At 37.4% G+C, this 23,307-nt stretch overlaps 2 protein-coding genes and 2 long non-coding RNA genes across 4 annotated transcripts; 3 read left to right on the top strand and 1 right to left on the bottom strand.

The window, feature by feature from the left end:
- The first annotated feature begins 2,988 nt into the window (after positions 1 to 2,988).
- Positions 2,989 to 3,596, top strand: LOC126581947 (uncharacterized). Its single transcript, XR_007609219.1, has 3 exons — positions 2,989 to 3,101; positions 3,268 to 3,377; positions 3,495 to 3,596. It is a non-coding gene; the product is annotated as an uncharacterized LOC126581947 (long non-coding RNA).
- An 8,304-nt stretch (positions 3,597 to 11,900) lies between these two features.
- LOC126581948 (uncharacterized) lies at positions 11,901 to 15,129 on the bottom strand. Its single transcript, XR_007609220.1, has 2 exons — positions 14,881 to 15,129; positions 11,901 to 14,596 (listed from the first exon to the last, which is right to left on the bottom strand). It is a non-coding gene; the product is annotated as an uncharacterized LOC126581948 (long non-coding RNA).
- A 387-nt stretch (positions 15,130 to 15,516) lies between these two features.
- LOC126581944 (GDSL esterase/lipase 1-like) lies at positions 15,517 to 17,622 on the top strand. Its single transcript, XM_050245893.1, has 5 exons — positions 15,517 to 16,001; positions 16,123 to 16,244; positions 16,542 to 16,754; positions 16,914 to 17,169; positions 17,285 to 17,622. Exons 1-5 carry the CDS (start codon positions 15,740 to 15,742, stop codon positions 17,494 to 17,496), a joined length of 1,065 nt encoding a protein of 354 aa, XP_050101850.1. The 5' UTR covers positions 15,517 to 15,739; the 3' UTR covers positions 17,497 to 17,622.
- Positions 17,623 to 18,139: 517 nt separating this feature from the next.
- On the top strand, positions 18,140 to 19,518 carry LOC126633821 (uncharacterized). Its single transcript, XM_050304371.1, has 2 exons — positions 18,140 to 18,246; positions 19,049 to 19,518. The coding sequence occupies exons 1-2, from the start codon at positions 18,222 to 18,224 to the stop codon at positions 19,516 to 19,518; spliced, it is 495 nt and encodes a 164-aa protein (XP_050160328.1). The 5' UTR covers positions 18,140 to 18,221.
- The last annotated feature ends 3,789 nt before the right edge of the window (positions 19,519 to 23,307 follow it).

Consider the following 23,307-nt stretch of genomic DNA (forward strand, 5'->3'; position numbering starts at 1 on the left):
ATTAGATTAACCCAAGAACAACCCCCACTAAGCTTTTAATTTTTTACACTTACTGCAAATAAACTAATGAGTGTGAAACACAATTTTCTTTAACTACTTCTCCCGCTTGGGCAAACACTCATTAATGTGTATTCTTTCACAAGATGTACAAAAATAAAATAGCTTCATATTTTAGACATAATAAAATAGATACCAAAACCAACATAAAGTTTGTCAAACAGAATTTCAGCAATAAGTCACACTTACTTTAGAATTTTTCATAATTAATTCATAAGCTTGATTTCTACCAAAATTATACAGGTCAAACTAGATATTCTAATCTTCATAGAATAAAAGTATAGAGCCATTTTAAGTCAAAATGATAGTCTAAAGTGATGTATCAAAAAGACCAACGCAATCTACCAGCAAAACTGTATATACGAGCAAGGGTTACTAGTAAATTCACCATAATTAAAATACATCACAAAAAATTACACAAATTTGCAGATACATATTAGATATTTATATGTTAAACATAAAAAAATTCAGATCATTTGGTGACCATTAGATGTGTCATTCATCCGATTTGAATCAATACATGTAAACTGCCAGAAATACTATGTGCATCTATCATGAATCTATACAACCATAACTAATTCAATCTCATCCAATTTCAATTCGATGCGCGAGGAAACTTAAGTAGTCAAATTTATCCTTTGAATAGAAATCATAGTTCAAATTGAAAAGATTTACAAGCATACTACTTAAACAATGTGTACCTTAGCAATCATTGACTAACCTTCGTGGATCCAATACTTTGCATCAATAAGTCTCATCAGGAGACACAAAAATACATCATGATGCAACCGATTTCCATGCCCTAAAACCAGGACCTATAATGGGGCTCATACTGGAAATATTTGTAACTGAAGATATGGAACTTAATCCCCAATAAACTCCATGAAATTAGATTAATTTACACCTGTGGACAAGAAAATTACCTAGTTTCTAGTACTAGATTATATGTCACAAAAGTACCTTCATGAAAAACTTCAACACTTGTGGGTAGATAAAGCTTTCATAACTCCTGTCAAATAAAACCCATACTTTGCCATCTTAATTAAGCTAAAAGAAACAATCCACACATACAGGCAAGAAGATTATTCTTTTATTCTAATTAAGATGCAACGTTGGTCAAAATAACTCAAAAACATAGTCTCATCATCAACTAAGCCGTTACGGCTTGCTTAGTTGAAAAGACATTAATCAACTCCACCTTGAAACAAAAGGTAACATGGATTAATCAGCCTTAAGTGACAAAATTATGATGACCTGATTCAAGCTTCGAATCTTGCCAACAAATGTCATTAACTCCTTCATGACTCCCTTTGACATTCAATCAATCTCAAGAAACATGACAGCAAATTTGAAAGAGATTAATCACATATAGAACAAGTTGTATAAGAATCGTAATATCACACTTCCACCACAATAATGTCCATACTTACAAGAGAACATGATGGAGCTAATTGCTTCGAAATTGAAACACTTTATGTAATGTGAAAGAATAATACATTTGCTTTAATTCAAAAGCCAATTTGTGATATCACCTAAATGCTTTCTTAAGTCAAACGAGTTCCTTTTCTTTTGTACGTTTCTTTCCGTAGTACAAAACTACTAAAAGCGTTAATTAGCATTAAAAGCATGCATTAGCTTGGTAAATACCAAATCAACTAAAGCAACAACCAAAATTTTTTTCTTCGGAAGGAAACATCTCAAATACCTGCATATATTAGTCTTGAATAATTTCTTTTCTTCTTCCATTATGGCACATAAAATTTTAACTGATCAAGCATTGTTTAAATACTTTAGGCATTAGGAAAAACTAACAAACTATAATACAAGTTTGGAAATTCATGCTTATTAATTTGTTAGTTTGTTAGTTTTTCCTAATGCCTAAAGGATTTAAACAATGCCTTTTTCATTCATATTTTCACCACTAGCTTTGGATTAGTATTCCTTACGAAAGAAGACCTTTATTATGTCTAAATAAAAGGGCTATTGCGCTAGCTTTGAAGAAGAGCAAAACAATAAGTTGTATGCCACTCAAGGAGTTAAAGTGAGAGAATATAATAAGGGCAAAGTCTGTGCGAGAAAAAAGAAAAGAGATAATAGTTTAACTCTTGTTATTTCAAGTCTTCGTCAAGTACTAATCCTAAAGGCTTGGAAATATAATTTATTGTACTCATTATTGAAATAGTAAATAGTTGAACCATGTAAATTCTTGGTGTTATCTATCTCGGTTATTTGTTTTCAGTTTCCGAGTTTGTTAAGTTTTTTCCGTTCTTGAAAGCATTATTCACAAGTGGTATCAAAGCCTCATTTGGCTGATATCCAATTTAGAATGAAGGGTGCGATTAGCCCTGTGATAAAAGCCACCCGTTCTAACTTGGTGATGTGGAAATCAATAATGAAGGACATGCTTTATTGTAAAGAACTCCATGAACCAATTGAAGGTGTTAAGGACAAGCCATCAAGTATGTCTAATATCGATTGGAGCAAGATGAATTGTAAAACTATTGGTAGGATTAGATAATGGGTGGATGAGAGCATATATCCCCATGTATCTCAAGACTGATATGCAAGCTCTTTGGAAGAAGTTAGATTCTCTCTTTAAGAAGAAGACCGATGCCAAGAAAGTATTCCTTATCAAGAGCTTGTCAACGTGAAGTATGTAGAAGATGTTACTATAATCGAGCCCTAGAACAACTTTCAGAGCATGATCCATTAGTTGGCCACTATGGGTTTGAATATTGAAGTAGAACTTTTAGCACTATTGTTGCTAGGATCCTTGCCAGATGATTAGTAAAACTTTGTTGTAACTGTAAACAATCCAGCTTATAATGGTGTACTATCTATGGATGTTGTTAAGGATAACATGTTCAATGAAGAAATTGTTGGAAGTTTGAGTAGAAATTTCCTTGTCCCACATTGGCCATTCCTAAAAGAGTTTATCACTTTATAAGGCTTTGTCCTTTAAAGAAAGTAATTGGAGTAATAGGCCTGGAGACTAAAATTGGGCTCACCCTTGGGGTTGGGCTTTGGGGTGTATTAATTATTTGGTAATTAATATATAATTAATTATAATTAATATATAATTAATATATATTTAATTGTCAAAAGATGGGCCTTGGGCTCTAATAATTAAATTAATTAATTATTTTCGGAATTAATTAATTATTTTTAATTTCGAATTTAAATTAATTAATTAATTATTTTTTCCAATAGACTCATCTTTTCAGATGAAGTCTGAAGTGTGAAAACGCAGAAACAAAAACACCCATTTCAGCAGATGTCTCCCAACAGTTGCATCCCTTCTTTATACCTGTTGCGAACAGGTACAATCACATTATATATACATCCATCTGCATGGCATTTACAATATAGAAAAATCATAAATCTCCTCCTGCAATCTTAAACATCATTACTGAGAGAACCACATTAATATTCGCCAGAAGTCTATTTTCCGGTGCTGGAATTTCTGACTTAGATCGTTGAATCCTGGTGGAACAGACGTCCGTAGAACTACAAGCACAGAGTAGGGACGAAATTTCTGTTTCAAGGACATTGTGGTACGCAAGCCTCGATCTTCAAGTTGTCTGTTTTATAATTCATATTCTAGTTTATATTCTGTTAGTTTCTATTGCATTTATTATTTATTAGCATATATAAATTATCACAGATTGTTGACTTAAATCCAACAGAAATAAGGAGAAAAGCTTCATGTGCAAACATTGGACAAATCTTTATCACAGAGAAAAAGGCAAACATTTTGGTGAGACGATGTTTGGTGGTGACTGCTACTATTGTGGATAAAAGGGTCGATGAAGAAGTATTGTCGTAAATGGAAAAGGAACAAAAGGATGGGATATTTTGTTGGTGTTGTGACTAACGTTGGAGAGCTTCTTTAATGTCGATGAGCGATGGTTTCTAGCAAAGAAATCTATAATTGCCTTTGCCAAATGAAGATGAGAGTCCTAGTCAGCGGGAGCCTGGTCAAGAGAAGTTTGATCTTGGTTATTAGATGTTTGATCAATGAGAGTTTGGTTAAGAGAATCAAGGGTGTAGTACTATTTGTAGTAGTGGTCCTTATATATTGTATTAACAATAAAAAAATGGTCGAAAGAAAAAATCTCTATTTGACAAGGCTTCTTCCTATACCTATGAAAGGAGATTGTTGGATTTTTCCAATCGATGATGAGTTTTCCTAAGTCTATTAAGAATTATAGTCTTTGAGAATTAAATTGTTTGCCCAATTGGAGTGGTTTTTCAAATTGGATTTGGTTTATGTATTAAAGAACTATTGATAACTAGATTCTTTAGATTAGTAATCCATATTGAATAAGACCTTTATTATGTTTATATAAAGGAGCTATTGCGCTAGGCTTGAAGGGGAGCAAATCAATAAGTTGTGGACCACTCAAAGAGTTAGAGTGAGAGAATATTGTAAGGACAAATGTATGCAAGATAAAAGAAGAGAGATAAAAAGTATTTCTTGTTCTTATTCTTTCAAGTTTTTCATCAAGTACTATTGTTGAAGGCTTGGCAAGATAATTTGATGTACTCACTATTGAAATTAAATATAAAGTTTGTTGTTACTACCTCGTGGACTTAGGCATGTAGCCAAACTATGTAATTCTTGGTGTTATTTATCTCGGTTATTTATATTCACAACAATAACAACCCGTGTTTTAGGTACATTGAAAAATCTCTTAATTTATGATTTCTAATCATCCCCCGAAAATAGTAAAGAAATACAAAATAAGAGATTTCATGTTAATAGGTTTTAGAACGTACAGACACAAGTTCACGATGCCCTTTTTGATCAAAAAAACACAAACCACATATTGCATGCGAGTTGGCAACACGGTATGTAGAAAACCTTTGCCAACCCATGGCCAGTTTCTTGTAAGTAACGGTTGTCTCTGTCGATGCAAATTTCCGCTGTCTCTAACTCTGACAAAAATGCACCTGCAAAACAATTAACACCTTTGATCAAGGACCTAAGCCTCACGCACCCAGGAGGTGGTGGAAGGGGGGGTTAGGCCAATGGATCTCCGATGCCTAAGTTAGTTTCTCTAAGAAAAGTAAAGTGTTTAGGGCCTTTATGGGTAGCAAACACTTCCGAAATTTGGTAGAATATGAGGTAATATAGGAGGAGAGGGCCGACCATAGTGTTAGGGTTTTACCCTACACATGGTGGCATCCTATTGCCCAAGGTTTATGGGGAAATATTCGCAAGATATAAAATAGGAAATAATATCTTAAGATAATGGAGTAAGTATCCTTAATTGATTTAAATTGGGATTACTTGCTTGAATGAAGTCAATCTTTAACTGGGGAATGTATTAAATATATGATTTGGGTAATTAATCCTTATCTTTAATGCTTTGACTTTTCCTTACTAAGGGCAGGTAAGTTGTGGGCAATTATATTCAATTGCTAAGACCTTTAGGAGTGTGAGCTACGCGTGGAAGTATCTGAGGAGCCTGCCCATTTATTGAGGGCAATCTTGTCTTTCTTGAGCAAAAGTCCACGTGTCGCCTCTAGAATTTTTGGGATTATTTTAGACTCCACAAATGGCCCCACACCTACTGGGTAGCACGCAGAAAAAAGGCAGTAGGTGTAGAAATCTCAAGCTGCATGGGCTTGTAGAATTGTTTCCCAATTTAAACCTGATCTTCTTCCTTGATTTGGAGATAGACTTCTTCTAGGAAAAGGAAAGCAATTGCCCCTGTTACTTATTTAATTCTGCCTTAAGCTGGGGATTAAATAAATTTGGAGAATAATCATCATTCCAACAAAGAAGAGAGAAGCCAGAGGAAAATTTTTCCCTCTCCCTTAGTTTTATTATTCTTTTGCCATTGCAAAGAGTTGTCTCTTGTTGTTCTTTTTCTTCTCTGTGCCGCACCAAGGTAAAAAAAAAAAAAAAATCAATTTTCTTCTTCTTGATTTTTTTAGAGTCTTGGGACTTGAAAATTTGACTCAGCAAGGGCTGAGGAAGAGCTTAGCTGCCACGGAGCTGCTGTGCTACGAGGGTGCGGTGTTAGAGCTCAGCTGGAGTGGGCTAGGTGTTCAACTTGACTCGGGTCGAGGTGACAGGTGCGCTGGGGCGCAGGGCTGAACGAGCTGTAAGGCTCTAGCCTATCTAGGTTTGAGCTTAGCACAAGCCAAGCATGGAGGAGTAGGCTTAGGCCAGCTATGGTGGACGAAATGGAGAGAAAGACCGGTATGGGTCGGGTCTCTCCTGCAGACAGATTGGGCTGAAAGGCCTTGGGCCCTATTGGCCGTGCTGGGCGCGAGAGAGAGGTAGAGTCGGGTCTAGGTAGTGGGGCTTGGCTTGCCGCTAAGTTTCTGTGATTTAGGCCCGTGCTGGAGAAAATAGAGAGTAAGGTTGAGATAGATCATACCTTTCACTGGGGCGCTGGGTTCTGCGGTCTTTTTTATTTTATTTTATTATTTTTGTTTCTCTTCTTACGAGCTGCCTTGTAAATATTTTTCTTGGTACTTTTTGCAGACATTTTGAGATGTCTTCCTCCGATCGCAAAAGTGACGAATATCATCCACCTTTGTACCATCAAGGTGGGCTACTTCAAGGCTGCACATGTCAAGATCAACTCCGATGAGTTGTTTCGGGATTTTCTTAAGATGTACAGGCATGCGAGTCTGTCAGGGGTTTGTGTTAAACTAGTGAAGAATGATAGCAACCATGAACCGTGCGGCGAGGGTGCCACTGCTAGGAAGAAGGCTATCAAATTCCATTTGTATTACTTCATGTTAGGATTTACTTTTCCCATGCCGCGTCTTTTCTAGGAGGTGATCTGCTCTATGAAATGCGCACCTACTCAATGCTCTTTGAATGTAGTTCGTGCGATGGTGGAGTTCTCGAACTTGAGCAGGTTTTTTAATCTTAGCTTGACCATAAATGAGTTCTGGTACTTTTTTGAATTCAGCCACAAGGAAAGCGTAGGGCAGTTGAGGTCTCATCATTGGATGCATCATGTTTTCTGCAAAGGTGATCATGAGTAGGCAAGAGATATCTTAGAGGTAAGTGGAGAGTGAGAGTCTGACTTATCTCCTGACTATCTTTATCAGTGGTAAGTGAACTACTTCATTCCTGGCTTGCTTGGATTTTTGTTAAACTGCTCCATGACTTCAGTTTATTGATCGTCCTTATTATTTTATGTAGATTCGAAATTTGGCTCAACTCCAAGAACTTCGGCGGATATGAAGAAAGTGCACATTACCTTGGGCATTCTTGCTAAGTATCGTGAGTGGCGCTAGCTGCTCAATCTTCTTCATACGCAGAAACACGTGCTGCCTCTGAAAGAAGAGATAAAGCGGATAAAAGATGGGGTGCTGGCTCGTCCTATCATTGCTGTAGAGCTTGTTGCCAATGAAGGCGGAAAGAAAATATCTTCCTCACTTGCTTGTGAGTCTTCAACCGAGAAGAAGCCAAAGACTTCTTCTACTGCTAGGGGCTCATTTTCTGCTGAGCCTGTGAAACCTACTACTCGGAAGGTAGCCACGACCATTGCTGAGAGGTTGACCAGCAAAAAGGTTAGGTGGTGCCGCCGGTGTCTGAGTTTGTGTCGAAGCGCACGTCAGGAGCTAAGTCCAGTTCGGCTTCTAAAAGGCTCATTGCTATGAAGAGCGGGAATATGGATTTTGCTGCTAAGGTGGCGCCTAGGCCTGTTCCTTATTCTATTGCCACTGATTTGTTTACTGAGAAAGGGAAGTTTGCTCGCACGGGGAGTTGTGAGAGATCCACCGAGTCTGAAGTTAGGGAGTTTCTTGAGATTTGTGCCCTGCTTAAGGATGACCTGCTTGAGGACGTCAATGCATGTGCTAAGTTTGTTGATAATGTTGGGAAAGTTATCGTCCATTCAGACTTTTTTACGAAGTGTCATACTTGCTAGAAGAGGTCATCCCTGATTACTACAATGCATAAGACTTTGATCCTGGTAGTTGAGTATATGCGCATTGATCAGGATGTTGTCGAATATGCTAAGCAAGCCAAAGTGGCATTGGTGGCTCAGCTTTGCTCGGTTGTTGAAAAGATTGAGAAGCTCGAAAATCGCTCATTAGGAGGTTGCCCATTTAAAGGCTAAGCTTAGTGCGACTCAGGCGATTTGGAAGCTACAGAGAAGGAAGTCAGTATTGTTGCACTGGTGGTCAAGGACCTTGAGCATGTCAATTCAGAGCTATGATTTGCTTATTTCACCAAGGACGAGGAGCTTGTCTTCATGCATGCTAAAGTGTCTCATCTCAAGAATGTTGCGAGTAAACTTTAGTCCAAGGAAGTGGATCTGCAAGGTGCGCTGTCTGCTAACGAGAACATGAAAAAAGAACTGGGTAAGTTACATGATGCTCACACTGGGCTTGTTGAGGAGAATGTGCAGCTGAAGAATGAGAAGGTCGGTCACGAAGTTGCGCTTGTTTCTTGTCAAGCTGATTTCTACAAGCTTGGCTATGTAGACCATCTTCAGGGTAGGCCGTAAGATTATGAGTTTTCCGAGAATGACTTCAAGATTTTCTTCATTTCTCCAATTGATCTGCTTGACTTCTCGTTTGAGGCTGCCTTTGGTAGAGCAGCTGAGGGTCAAGCAGTCCAGGCATGGACGGCTGAGGATGAGCTGATGGAAACTTTAGCTGCTAACAGTGGTGTGGCTGCTGAAGGCGTGGCAGTCGAGGGACCAGTGGTTGGTAAGCTACCGATTAGTAGTCTTTTTGCTTAGACTTAGGATTTTTCTTCTTTTCCTTTTCGTTCTGCTTTATTTGAACTTTGTTGGCCTTCAAGTCGGTTTATCAATTTGCTAGAAATTTAATAAACAACTTTCCTTGCTTTGCTTCATTATTCTATTTCGCCATGTCTTTTGCAAAACTTTACAGTAGGACGGGTAGCTAGGTGAGATGTCTCAATGAAGTAGTCGATTTCACATCATCACTTAGGTTTTAGTCTCGGCTTTGATGCTCAATGAGCTTTACCTACATGAAGGGAAAATGCAAGATTTCCAACTTATAGAGCCAGCGGCAGAACTCGTAGCCTTCGAATGAGGTAGGCGAGTCTACGTAGCTTCTATAGTCGTGAATCTCGGCTTTACCAACTTCTTGGCCATCCCAGGGCATGTTGAGAAATTTTTAACTTATACAGTCGGCGGGCAGACACGTGCTTCTCGTAGAAAACAGAAGAGTATGCGTGGCTGCTATAGTTGTACATTTCGGCTTTAGTGGCTACATAAGCCTTGGCCCTCTAGAGGCATGTTGCAAAATTTTTAACTTATAGAGTTGGCGGCTGGACAAGTGCTTCTCGTATAGAGCAGATGAGTTCGCGTAGCTATTATAGTTGTACATTTTAGCTTTAACTTTTGCAAAACTTAAATCGTAGATCGTCGGCCGGAATGTTTTAAAATAAGCAGACGGGTTCGTGTAGTCATAGTAGGTGTAAGTCTCGGCTTACAGATTGCCTTGGGCAACCAGCCGTTGGGTCATCAACCGGGCATCTTACTTACAGAAGTAGACGGCCTGCGTGACTACTTAGGCGTCGTCCTTGGCTCTCGAATGTGTTTCAGGCTTAAGGTGTAGGCAATATCGTGGCTTAAAGACCATATCCTTTTGAGTTACTGGTCCATTAATCTTCTAAGCTGCATGCAGCTCGATATGGATCTCTAGGGCAGCAATTGTAACTTGACTCCATAGGTCGCTTAACTAGTATTACAACACTTTAGAGCCATGTTATGTTCATGAAAACTTGCGTATCGAAAACGGACAGTCAAGTCATGCTAATTCTTTCATGGGCAAGAATCCTGCACTTAGCATCTTTTTCGGTTAAAGACTCGAGCTAAGTCTTTTTAGGAAAAAGACTATTGTGACCAATTTTTTTAGGTAAAAGACTTTAGTCAGCTAAGTTTTTTTAGGTAAAAGACTATTGTGGCCAATTCTAGAGCAGTCCGACGCAGGTAGTCAATGCATTCAGGGGGAACTGAGCAATCATAAAACCCATCCACGTATGGATGTTCCGAATCAGTTTACCATCTCTTGTTGGGAGAGCACACGCCATGTCTGCAAGGGTAGGGGCGTCTTCTGCTGTCATAGGGATGGTCAGTTTGTTTATGCATTCGGCCCAGGGTTGTGAACAATTCCTTCAATCTTCATTGAAAATAGAGAAAATGTATTAACTTTGCTTGTATGCAGTAATAGTATAACTCATAGTCCTCGACATGCAAGGTCTTGTTCATCGAGTTGCTTAAGTCTTCAAACTTTATTTGTCTTAAATAGGGTCCAAAGAATGGTGGGAGGTCACACGTAGTACTTTCTCAGGTTGTAGGAATTCCATTGCTTTTCGATCTCTTTGTGGCTCATAGTGGTGATTTCTGCCTACTCAACTGATTTTGTACAAATTTTCCTAAATGGGAGCCATCTTTTTGGAGCCTTCCTGGTGGGCGGTTATGAAGGCTTTTCTGAGGACTAAGTCTCATGGCTGGAACTGCCGGATCTTCGCCCTCTTGTTGTAGTTGGAAAGGAACTGCTATTGATAGAAACTGTAAGGAGGGTGATAACCTTCTCGCGCTCTTCCTCTGTCAAGTCTAGGTTTGTGGTCATCTTATTCTTGTTCTGTTCGAAATTCGGTAGTGCAGTGCTAATGCTTGGCACCATGACGTTGGGAGAGATGATCGCCTCAAAGGCATGCGCCAGAGAGAATGGAGTTTCGCCGGTTGCTCATCTCTTGGTGGTGCAATATGCCCATAAAACACCGGGGATCTCATTTGGCCAATTGTTCTTCTTGTCTGGGAGGGACTTCTTGAGGCAGTCGAGAATGGTCTTGTTGGATGCCTTGGCCTGCCCATTGCCTTACGGATATTGGGGCATGGACATGTGCTGCTTGATGCCATATTTTTCAAAGAACTTCGCCAAGCCCACAAACTGCAGACCATTATCTGTGACGATGAAGTGAGAGATGCTGAAGCGGTATATGATGTTCTTCCATATGAAACGCTTTATGTCTGTCTGGGTAGTTGTAGTCATTGGTTCGGCTTCAACCCATTTTGTGAAATAGTCGGTCGCTACGATCATCATGCCTTTGCCCCCAATGGCAAGCGACATTAGTCCTTGATACATTAATAACCTCATTTATTAATTACATTTTGATTTTTTAATTATTTCTCTTTTTCTTCCTAATTTTAATGTATTAATTATATTTCATTATAGTTATAATTTTCATTTCATTTATCTTAGTATATTTTGTTGTAAACATTTAGATAAACTAATTTTTGTTATACAATAGATTTCTATGTACTTTGTTTTCTTCATTTAGGTACATTAAATTCATTATAATACATTTTAGTGCATACATTTAGGTACACATATTTCGGTACATACATTTTGATACAAATATTTAGGTATATTAATTTTTTTTTTGGTAAAATAGGTATATTAATTCAATATAATTCATTTCAGTACTAACATTTCGGTACATATGTTTCAGTACACACATTTAGGTACATTAATTTAATATAATAGGTGCATTCATTTTAGTACAGACACTTTGGTACTAACATTTAAATACATTAGTTCAATATAATACTTTTCAGTACATACATTTCATTACTAACATTTAGGTACATTAATTGAGTCTTTCAAGTTTGAAGAATGTTAAATAAACCAATAAATTTAAAAAAAAAATCTTTTTTTTGGTAAAAAAAATTAAAATTTGTATATTAATAAAACTAAATATTTAATGGGAGACATTAAATAAAATGCACATAAATTATTTTGAATTAAGGACACATCAAGGGACTATAATCAATACGTAATCTAACACCAGGTTTATTTTAAATTTCAATGTTCTTGAAGGATTAAAGTTAAAAAAATCACAATTCAGAATACTAATTGAGATTTCAATAATTACAACTCCCTCATTAGAGTGGGAGAAATTTTCCAGTGTGTCTAGAACACTGCCCGATACACAAAATGTAATAAACAATTGGTTGGAAATTTGAAGAAAAAAATTCAATCAATTGTATTATCACACTTCGTATACCGAGTCATATTCCTAGCAAACTGAAAATTTTCTCTTAAAATAGAACACACATTTTCACGTCCAAAGATAGAGAGTGTAAGATGACATGTAAATATGATTTTTATATCTCAAGTTTACAACTCTTCTTGTTGAGAGTACAAATCCCACATCAAGAAAGAGATCGATCTTGCATGTGCTTATAAAAGGCTGGACTACTCTTCATTGCCAATTAACCTCAACTTTCTTCATGGTTTCAGAGTAGGTTGACCCAAGTGTGAAAATTAATGGCACACGTGCTCCACGTCACCCAATTTGTATTGTCCATGTATTTGGTTTGAGAATTTGCCATGTGAGGGAGGCGTGTGAGGATGTGAAAGTTAAAGAGTCCCACATCGTAGAAGGAGAAACCTTGCCATTGATCATAAGTAAGTTGGCAATCAGTTTTATGGTGGAATCCCTTCTTAGTGGTATCTGAGCAGGTTGTCATGTGTGTGAAGCTCACCAACTATACGTGCTTGACTTCACCCGATTGGTGTTGTCCACATATTAGGCTTAAAAATTCACCACACGTGAGGGGACGTGTTGAGAGTATCTATCATACATCAGGAAAAAAAAGACCTTACATGTGCTTATAAGAGATTTGGCAAATCTCATATTACCAATTAATTTTAGGGAGCTTTAATGAAAATGGCTTGGACTAACTTTAATTTAACCAAAAACCATCCTAAACTATTATTTAACCAAAAGGACTGAAAATTTAATCATAAGGACAAACTATTCATATAACAGGCCCTGCAAACATAAAAGCTCACGAGCTGAACTAAAAGCCCAACACAATAAAACAAAAAATTTTAAACTTGCCCCAAACGGAAAACCCATTACTTTTTTTATGATGGAGAAAGCCTGTTACCTTATTAAATATGAAAATGCTGAACTGTCGTCCACCATCCCCAATTCCATTTTCCTCTGTTGTCCACCATCCCCCTTTCATTATTCCAACTACCACACGTGCCAAACTAATAAACAAAACCAACTCACTATGGGGATGTAGAAAATTTGATTTTTTAAGTGAGATTTAGAAGATTTTTGTTTTTTTTAATTCATAAAATATTGCTATTTTTTTATGTTTTTCTAACTCATAGAATATTGCTATTTTTGTATGTAAAAAGACTTAATATCGCAAGAATTCCTTCAATTAGTATGGAATTTAAACCATGCATCCATTTCTAAAGTAGATCAAGCATGTATGATATTGATGATAGATTGAATTGCAATCATTTTTTTTATGGAGACGATGTGTAACATTTTTCGAAAATAAAAAATGAGGGGAAAGGTGATAATCGAGTTCTTTGCAAATTTGTGTAACAAATTCCAATAAAAGAAAAGGAGAAGTGGCATTATTCTGCAGATTCGGAGGAAGAGAGGGTGATGAGAGAATGGGAACCCAGACTCACCTAGAGAGAGAAGGTTAGGTGCTTTGACAGCGAATGGTAGCGAAGCTTGTTGTTTGTTGGTGTGGCACGCTCGCTCTATGTTTTTTTATGAACTAGTGAGACATGACAAATGCACACTTGTAATAGAAAATCACACATTTGTCACATTTATATGGAGAATATACCACATAGTTTTAGAAATGGTGTTTATTTTGTTCTATTTTATGTATAATGTGGGTTATTTTGGTTTAGTTTCAGAAATAGTGTGAGTTATTTTGCTACAATTCCAGAAATAGTGTGGCTTATTTTGGTTTTATATCAGAAATTGTGTGGTTATTTTTGCTTTAGTTCCATAAATAATGTTTATTTTGTTCACTTCTAGAAATAGTGTGGGTTACTTTGGTTTAGTTTCAAAAATAGTGTGGGTTATTTTGCTATAGTTTAATAAATAGTGTGGGTTATTTTGGTTTAGTTTCAAAAATAGTGTGAGTTATTTTACTATAATTTCATAAATAGTGTGAGTTATTTTGGTCTAGTTTCATAAATAGTGTGGGTTATTTTGCTATAGTTTTATAAATAGTGTGGGTTATTTTGGTCTAGTTTCATAAATAGTGTGAGTTATTTTACTATAGTATATGGATTATTTTGGTATAGTTTCATAAATAGTGTGGGTTATTTTACAGTAGTTCCAGAAATAGTGTGAGTTATTTTGGTTCAATTTCATAAATAGTATGGTTATTTTGTTGTAGTTCCAAAAATAGTGTTTATTTTGTTCCTTCCAAAAATAGTGTAAGTTATTTTGGTTCGGATTCACAATTTTGGGTTAGTTTTCATATCAATTTGTCATAGCCATAGTAGCAGAGGTAGTTCGTCAACGGTTTCTGTTTCAAACATTTGAACGAGAAACTACCCAGTAAGCCCCCAAAAGAAATCCCATCACTCATTCACATAAACAAACAAGGAAAGTATATAAACCATGAAGCTTTCCAGAAAAAGCAAAAACAAGTGAAATTTGTATCATTGTATGCTGTACAACAACATATTACCAAAGCTTCGGCATCATCCAGTTCAATTTTAATCTCAGAAAATTTCTGCTTCTTTTGCTCTGCAATTCACATTGATCCAAAAATAACCCATTTAATAAAATTATCAGAACTACCCAAAATCATGCAGATCAAACACATGATGGCATTAAAGGACCTGAATTGCACAAAGCAATCCAACAGACACTTGAACTAAAAGCTACCCAAAAGCACCCAAAAGAAGTCCCTTAATTAATGTTACTAAATTACTAATTCACTGAAGAAGAAAAAACACATAATTAAGAGGATTAGGAGATAATCTATAAAACCCATGTCATAAATCGGCAGAAAAATAAAAGAATAATACCATAGTCGGGAAGAAGGGCACTTGAGTTGAATTTTTATGAAAATCCAGATTCGACTTGGAGAGCCTCCGTGAAAAATGAACAGTCGTCTACTTCCCCTGCACCGTAATCATACGAGATCGCTATAGAATTTGTATCTGTATTAATTGGGATTTCCAGGTTGTTTGTTTGAGATGCTGCAAAGAAAGTTGGATTTAAACTTCCCAAGCTCAGAAGTAAAACATGCTATGAAATAAGAATCTCGACCTCGGGTGCAGAGCTCAGTAATGACAATGGTATTCAAGTCGTCAAATCTAACCTTAAAGGCCACGACTGGCGTTAGGGGTAAAATCGGACGGATGATAAATTATTTTGTTTGGGCCAGTCTTATTTGGGTAGTTTGGTATTGAGTTTTGTTCTATCCATTAAATAAAATTATTACATAATTTTTTATTAAAATTATTACATAATTTTTTATTAAAGTTTAAAGTATTTAAGCTATTTTCATTAGTTTTTTTTTTAATTTTATGATGAAAGCTATTTTTTTTTCACTTCTAATATCATCCTTTAAATTATTGCCATCACTGATTTTTCTTATGTATTTATGATCTAATTATATTGTCATAATTTTGACGAGTGTGGACAAGACATTCAAAAATATGAAAACGTCTTATCCATTGGAAAATGAAGCCAAAATTTTCTGAATCTGTATAATTGCCAAATCTTCTGTTCTTAGTTCTGTCATCTTGTTATTACTCAATCAACTTTCCTTGTCTGCTTATCTCAGGGATTATTTCCACTTGCTAAAGATTTGATCCCTTTTCAATGATTTTCTATTAAATTGATAATAATTCAAAGTAAAACAGAAACACATATACTTCAATGGCATCTTTGAGGTTAAGAATTTCTATCCTAGCTTTCTGTACTTGCCTAGTTATTCAGTGCAGCTGCTATGGCCATTCTGTGCTTCAGAAAAAGCATGCAGCCCTATTCATCTTTGGTGATTCACTTTATGATCCTGGAAATAATAACTACATAAACACCACCACTGATTTCCAGGCCAATTGGTTCCCATATGGTGAGACCTTCTTCAAGTATCCAACTGGCAGATTTTGCGATGGACGTTTAATCCCAGATTTTCTTGGTAAGAATCTTAATCGTTATGTCAATAATTTTTGTTGTTTAATTTTTTCAATACCCCTTCAAAGACCCTTCCTGCTAACAATTATACCAGCATATTTAGTACATTTGCATTGATTTTGCAGCTCAGTATGCCAAGTTACCATTTATACCAGCATATTTACAACCTGGGTTGAACAACTATTCTAATGGGGTGAACTTTGCTTCTGGTGGAGCTGGTGCTCTAGTTGAAAGTCATCAGGGATTTGTATGTCCTCTAGCTAATAAAATGTTTTTCCATTATTATTAGGAGTTTTCGTTTTTCCAACGAAATAGAGGATTAGGCAATAATAGGTAAAAGGAGTAGGATGATGGGACACAAAGCGTCCACCCTCAGTCCTGAAGCCGAAGGGTCTTGCACTCTCTGAGAGCACAGCGCCGATCATCTGAGAGTTTTTTGCTACAGTTGCAGCTTTCGATTATTGATTTTCCGTGTGAGAAAGAAATTCGGGCGGACATTTATCCATTTGGCATGACTTAATTTTGTTTTCCTTATTCTTTCCAGGTGACAGACCTTAAAACTCAAGTAAGTCAATTCAGGAAGGTGGAGAAGCTGTTGAGGCACAAACTAGGTGATGTAGAAGCCTACACAGTGCTCTCCAAAGCTGTTTACATAATTAGCATTGGAAGCAATGACTATATTTCTCCCTTAGCATCCAATTTTAGCAATGAAGAATATGTTGGCTTGGTTATTGGCAACCTGACAATTTGGATCAAAGTAACATTTTGCCTTGTTTAACACACATACGTAACACATGATTTTTTTCTATGCTTAGTTTCTTCTTTTTCCGATAATTTGTGACAGCTCATGCCCTTTTTTATTGACTATGAATTCACAAAAATATTTGGATGAATAACTTCGTATACATTTTGTCAGGAAATATACAAGAAAGGAGGAAGGAAATTTGGATTTTCAACCTTGCCGCCTCTCAATGAAATACCGAGCCTGAGAGTACATAAACCAGGGGACACAAGCCCCTCAGCGGAAGAAGTTATACCACTAGTGAAACTACACAATAAAGCACTTGGAAAACTCCTCCTAAAGCTGAAGAGAGAGCTCGAAGGATTCAAATACTCAACCATTGATCTCCATACATACCTAAAACAAATTATAAATCGTCCATCAAAATATGGTATATATAGCTACCTACTGTACCTTCTTTTAGCTTTAGTTTCTCTTATTTGTTTTTTTTTTCATAAGCTAATAAGTTATGTCCTTTCCAATTTTGTTATTATTTTGTTGTAAAGGCTTCAGTGAAGGAAAGACGGCATGTTGTGGCTCTGGTCCATACGGAGCAATTAATTCTTGTGGAGGGAAGAGAGGAGTGACTAAGTATCAGTTGTGTGACAATGTTGCTGAATATGTATTTTTCGACTCTTTCCATCCAACCGAAAAGGTTTACCGGAAACTATCCAAGTTATGGTGGAGGCATAACTTGAAGGAGCTATTTGAAGTTTAGACATAATATATGGCTTGATACCAAAAGAAGGGGAGAATAATTCTAATCAATAGCTGACTTGGTTCAGCCAATAAGAGTTGTAACTCTTCATTCAAATAAATCATAGTGTGTTTTGCTTTTATCAAATATTCTTGTTTCTTTCATTCATTTCTTTAAGTGAAATTTAGAGAGGTGCAATACAGTTTGTAAACTTATCAGCAACATTATTTGGTATTAGTTTGTAAACTGAATACTAACATTGAGGGAAGGGAGTGACAATGCTCCATATCGAGGAATTTTGAGCTGTGAAGGGGAGGAAGGGTCATAGATTGTGGTTTATGTCACAATGTTATTGAATATGTCTTCTTTGACTTTGGCCATACAATATCTTCTTTGTTTATTCCTTAAAATCTCAAAGCCCTATCTGAAAAACTGTTGAAAATACTAGTGGGTATTGAATGCCCACGTAGAAACTGAAAACATTGGTAGCAATTTTCCAACATTGGTAGAAGTTTTCAATGACCATGCAAATTGGAAAGTGACTTTGGATGCAGGAGATCATGTTTGTCAAAGGTTACATGCTGTAAATTTCCATATGTAATTAATACAGTTGTTTGAGTTGCTCTATAAATAGAGCACTCGAATGCAATCAAAGGATACGGAAAAACAGATCAATAATATCATCCATCCCCCCCTCTTTAATTTGCCATCTCCTTGTGTTTTAATTACAGTGTGATATTTTACCTATGCTTCGGTCCACTCACTATCAAGGTTATCTCTCTAACTTTTACATTTATATAACACGTTATCAGCACGAGTCTCTAAATATAACCATGTCTCATTTACATTCACTAAACAAAAAGGAAATCATTCTCTCATTTCTCTCCACCGAACGAAAAAAAAATGTTTCCTCTAAGGTTTTTCCTGTTCATCTTCTTCCTCTGCCTCAACTGCGCGGTGTACCCTCGCGACGAACTATTTGCTCCATGCCTACTTATAGTCCTCCAACTAGCGGTTACATACATCTTTGATTACTTGTTTGGTTTAGATATTGATTACTAACCCAGTATTTATTTGTGTTGATTTTACTGCAATCCAAGATGGTGCGGTACAATCGCCCATCTTGAATTGCAAATTTCATCTTACTGCGATCCAAGATGGTGCGGTATCATCGCCTATCTTGGACTGCAGATCTACTTTTACTGCAAATTTCAGGTGGAGCGGTATAATCGCCCACCTTGTTCTGCAAATTTACATTTACCTGTTGTTTAATTTCATTGCAACTTTAGGTGGTGCGGTATAATCGCCCACCCTGCTCTGCGTATTTCAATTTTCTTGCTACTTGAGTGGTGCGGACTAATCGCCCATTCCATGTTACATTCTTTCAATGAGAATGGTGCGGTACAATCGCCATTCTCATTCACCCTGAAAATCTCGAGCCAGAAGTTTCGAGTGCTTATCATTTTGGCCTGAAGATCAAAATGAAAAATTTGTAAGAACTAGAAGTTCTAACATTACATTCCTCCAAGAATACATATTATTGCAAGTTCTTACACATCTCATTTTCTTTTAGAAAAGAAAATGGCGAACTTGGCAAAGCTTGAATATGCTGCCCTGGACATTATCGGGAAGAATTACCTTACCTGGGTACTTGATACCAAGATCCATCTGGAAGCAGGGAATCTTGGAGATACCATCAGGGAAGAAAGCAGCTCATCCTCTCAACATCGGGCGAAGGCCATGATCTTTATTCGCCGCCATCTTGATGAGGCACTAAAGAGTGAGTACTTAACGGTTGAAGATCCATTAGCTCTCTGGGAGGCCTTGAGAAGCAGATACAATCACCAGACAAAGGTGATTCTTCCAAAAGCTCGCTATGAGTGGTCTCACCTGAGAATTCAGGATTTCAAATCAATGGCGGAGTACAATTCTGCGTTGTTCAAGATTACCTCTCAGATGAAGCTCTGTGGGGATACCATTACTGAGGAAATGTTGCTGGAAAAGACTTACAGCACATTTCATGCCAATAACGTGCTCCTGTAGCAGCAGTATAGAGTGCGAGGCTACACTGAATACAACCAGCTCCTGGTAGCTGAACAGAACAATGAGCTCCTGATGAAAAACCATAATTCCCGACCTACTGGATCTGCACCATTCCCAAAAGTGAATGCTGCTTCCCTCGAAGTGAATGCCACATCCTCTGGTGGTGATTATCATAAACGAGGACGTGGCCACAAACGAGGTCGATGGAATAGGAAAGGCAAGAACCATGGTGGTCAGTTTCACAACCAGGTTCCGAGGCATAATTCTGGCCCGAGCTTCAAAAATGTGAATCATCACAAAGGCAAAGCTCACATGACCAATGCTCCCAGGAACTCTGAAGGAGCCTGCCATAGGTGTGGTGGCAATGGGCATTGGGTGCAAACTTGTCGTACCCCAAAACATCTGGTGGAGTTGTATTAAGCTTCCCTCAAGGAGAAGGGTGTCGAGACCAATTTTCTCGACCAGGCTAAACCAATGGATATACCTGATCCAGTGTTTGATTTATCAGGGCAATTTGACGCAACTCACCTCGATGTTTCAGACTTCATTATGGAAAAGGGGAATGAAGTATATCGGTCCGACTAAATCGTTTATGTTTGATGTACTTTTATTATGCTGAACTTGTCTAAAACTAGTGGCATGTAAATTTCCTGTTATAAATTGTTTGTTAACTGTGATTCCATTTACTCAGAAAGCATGGATAAAAACTATGGTTATTCTCAGAACATGAGAAATGGCGGAGATATTTGTCTTGTAGACAGTGCAACCACACACATAATACTTCGTGATCGAAAGTATTTCTCAAGCTTAATGCTTACAAGAGTAGGGGTAACAACTATATCAAGACCTTCAAATGTGATTGAAGGATCAGGGAAAGCCCAGATTATGTTACCAAATGGAACAATATTGTCCATACAAAATGCATTGTATGCTACTCGATCTACTCGAAATTTGTTGAGTTTCAAAGACATACGTCTAAATGGATACCACATTGAAACGAAAAGTGCAGAAAATGTGGAGTATCTATGCATTACCTCCAATGATACCCATAAGCGTATATTGGAGAAGTTGCGTGGTTTTTCGAGTGGATTATATTATACATACATAAGGACAATTGAATCACATACTGTCATGAACCAGAAGTTCATTGATTCAAAAGTTTACATGCTTTGGCATGACCGTCTGGGTCATCCAAGATCTACCATGATGTGTAGGATCATTACCAACTCTAATGGACATCCATTATTGAGCAGAGACATTGCTATCTCAAATGATAACCCTTGCAAGGCTTGTTCTCAAGGGAAGTTGGTAATAAGACCATCACAACTAAAGGTTGATGCTGAATCCCCATCATTTCTGCAAAGAATTCAAGGGGATATTTGTGGACCTATTCAACCATCTTGTGGACCATTTCGATATTTTATGGTTTTGGTTGATGCATCCACCAGATGGTCACATGTTTGTCTCTTGTCTACTCGGAATATAGCTTTTGCGAGACTTCTTGCTCAGATAACTAAGTTACGAGCACAGTTCCCAAATTATCCCATTAAGTCAATCCGACATGATAACGCTGGTGAATTTACGTCTCAAACCTTTGATGATTATTGCATGACATTGGGCATTGATGTTGAACACCCTGTTCCTTATGTTCATACTCAAAATGGTTTAGCAGAAGCATTGATCAAGCGGCTTCAGTTAATAGCCCGCACTCTGCTTATGAAAACCAAATTGCTAGTTTCTGCATGGGGACATGCCATCCTACATGCTGAATCATTGGTTCGATTGAGACCTATAGCCAACCACCAATACTCCTCAATACAACTCGTGTTTGGACATCAGCCAAACATTTCACATTTACGAGTTTTTTGTTGTGCTGTTTATGTGCCTATTGCACCCCCGCAACACACTAAAATGGGACCTCAGCGTAGACTGGGAATTTATGTGGGTTTTGATTCACCATCTATCATTAGATATTTGGAACCCTTGACAGGTGATATGTTTACAGCTCGTTTTGCTGATTGTCATTTTGATAAGACAGTCTTCCCATCGTTAGGGGGAGAAAAAACCATTCCAGAAGAACGGAAAGAACTGACATGGGTTGTTCCCACCTTGTCTCATTTTGATCCTCGAAGCATTCAATGTGAAAATGAAGTAAAGAGGATCGTTCATCTTCAAAGCATTGCCAATCAAATGCCAGATGCATTTAATGATGCTATGAAAGTGACAAAATCGCATATACCAGCTGCAAATGCACCTGCTAGAATTGATGTCCCTATTAGACAAAGTAAAGTGGCAGCGAATGATTCATCTGGTGCACGCCTGAAGCGTGGTAGACCACCTGGTTCAAAAGATTCAGCCCCTCGAAAGAGAAAGACAAGGGCACAACTAAATCCAAATGAAATCATTCAGGAAGAAAGAATGAATGACAAATCCACAATTCATGATTCTAGACTTCCAGAAAAAGAAAATGTCCTCGATGAGACATATGTCCCTGAAGAGACAGAAGTACATGAAAGCAAAGAAATCTCTATAAATTATGCATGTACTAATGAATTGTGGGATTGGAATGAAATAATCATTGATGATATGTTCGCATTCGCAGTAGCCACTGAAATCATATTAAGTGATGATATTGAGCCCCACCCTGTTGATGAGTGCAAACAGAGACAAGATTGGCCTAAGTGGAAAGATGCAATCTAGGCAAAATTAAATTCCTTGGAAAGGCGAAGTGTTTTTGGACCAGTAGTCCAAACCCCGCCTGATGTAAACCCCATGGGTTACAAATGGGTATTCACAAGGAAACGCAATGAGAAAAACGAGATTGCTAGATACAAAGCACGACTCGTTGCACATGGTTTTTCACAAAGACCTGGAATTGATTATGAGGAGACATACTCTCCTGTAATGGACGCAATTCCGTTCCGTTACTTAATAAGTTTAGTGGTTTCAGAAAAGCTTGACATGCGACTTATGGATGTCATCACTGCGTATCTATATGGAGAATTAGATACTGACATATACATGAAAGTCCCATAAGGACTTAAGTTGCCTGAAACAAGTAACAAACCACGAGGTATGCTCTCGATCAAATTAAGGCGATCATTGTATGGGCTGAAACAATCTGGACGAATGTGGTATAATCGTCTTAGTGAGTATTTGATCAAAGAAGGATATATCAACAATGTCATTTGCCCTTGTGTATTAATTAAGAAATCCAACTCTGGATTTGCTATAGTGGCATTATATGTTGATGATATGAACCTAGTTGGAACTCCTGAAGAGCTCCATAAAACTGCTGAATATCTGAAAAGCGAATTTGAAATGAAAGACCTTGGGAAAACAAAATATTATCTCGGCCTGCAGATTGAGCATTGTGCTAGTGGAATTTTGGTCCACCAATCAGCTTACATTGAAAAAATTCTGAAGCGATTTGGTATGGATAAAGCTTATCCACTCAGCATACCAATGGTCATTCGTTCTCTGGACATTAAGAAAGATCCATTCCGTCCAAAAGAAGATGATGAAATGGTCCTTGGTCTAGAAGTACTATATCTGAGTGCAGTATGTGCTTTGTTGTATTTATCACAATGTACTAGACCAGATATAGCTTTTTTAGTCAACTTGTTAGCCAGGTATAGCTCTGCTCTAACAATCCATCATTGGAAAGGTGTCAAAGATGTATTGCGATACCTTCGTGGGACAACAGATATGGGTCTCTTTTACTTAAAGAACTCCACAAATGACCAGGTCCTTGTTGGATATGCAGATGCTGGTTTCCTCTCTGATCCG

The sequence above is a fragment of the Malus sylvestris genome, chromosome 9 (assembly GCF_916048215.2).
Source record: "Malus sylvestris chromosome 9, drMalSylv7.2, whole genome shotgun sequence".
Classification (NCBI taxonomy): Eukaryota; Viridiplantae; Streptophyta; class Magnoliopsida; order Rosales; family Rosaceae; genus Malus; species Malus sylvestris.

Coding starts and splice junctions, on each gene's coding strand:
- LOC126633821 (XM_050304371.1), top strand. CDS start 18,222: ATGCTTCGGTCCACTCACTATCAAG. Junction 18,247..19,048: donor TCGGTCCACTCACTATCAAG/GTTATCTCTCTA, acceptor ATTTTCTTTTAG/AAAAGAAAATGGCGAACTTG.
- LOC126581944 (XM_050245893.1), top strand. CDS start 15,740: ATGGCATCTTTGAGGTTAAGAATTTCTATCCTAGCTTTCTGTACTTGC. Junction 16,002..16,122: donor TTTAATCCCAGATTTTCTTG/GTAAGAATCTTA, acceptor TTGATTTTGCAG/CTCAGTATGCCAAGTTACCA. Junction 17,170..17,284: donor AAATCGTCCATCAAAATATG/GTATATATAGCT, acceptor TTTGTTGTAAAG/GCTTCAGTGAAGGAAAGACG.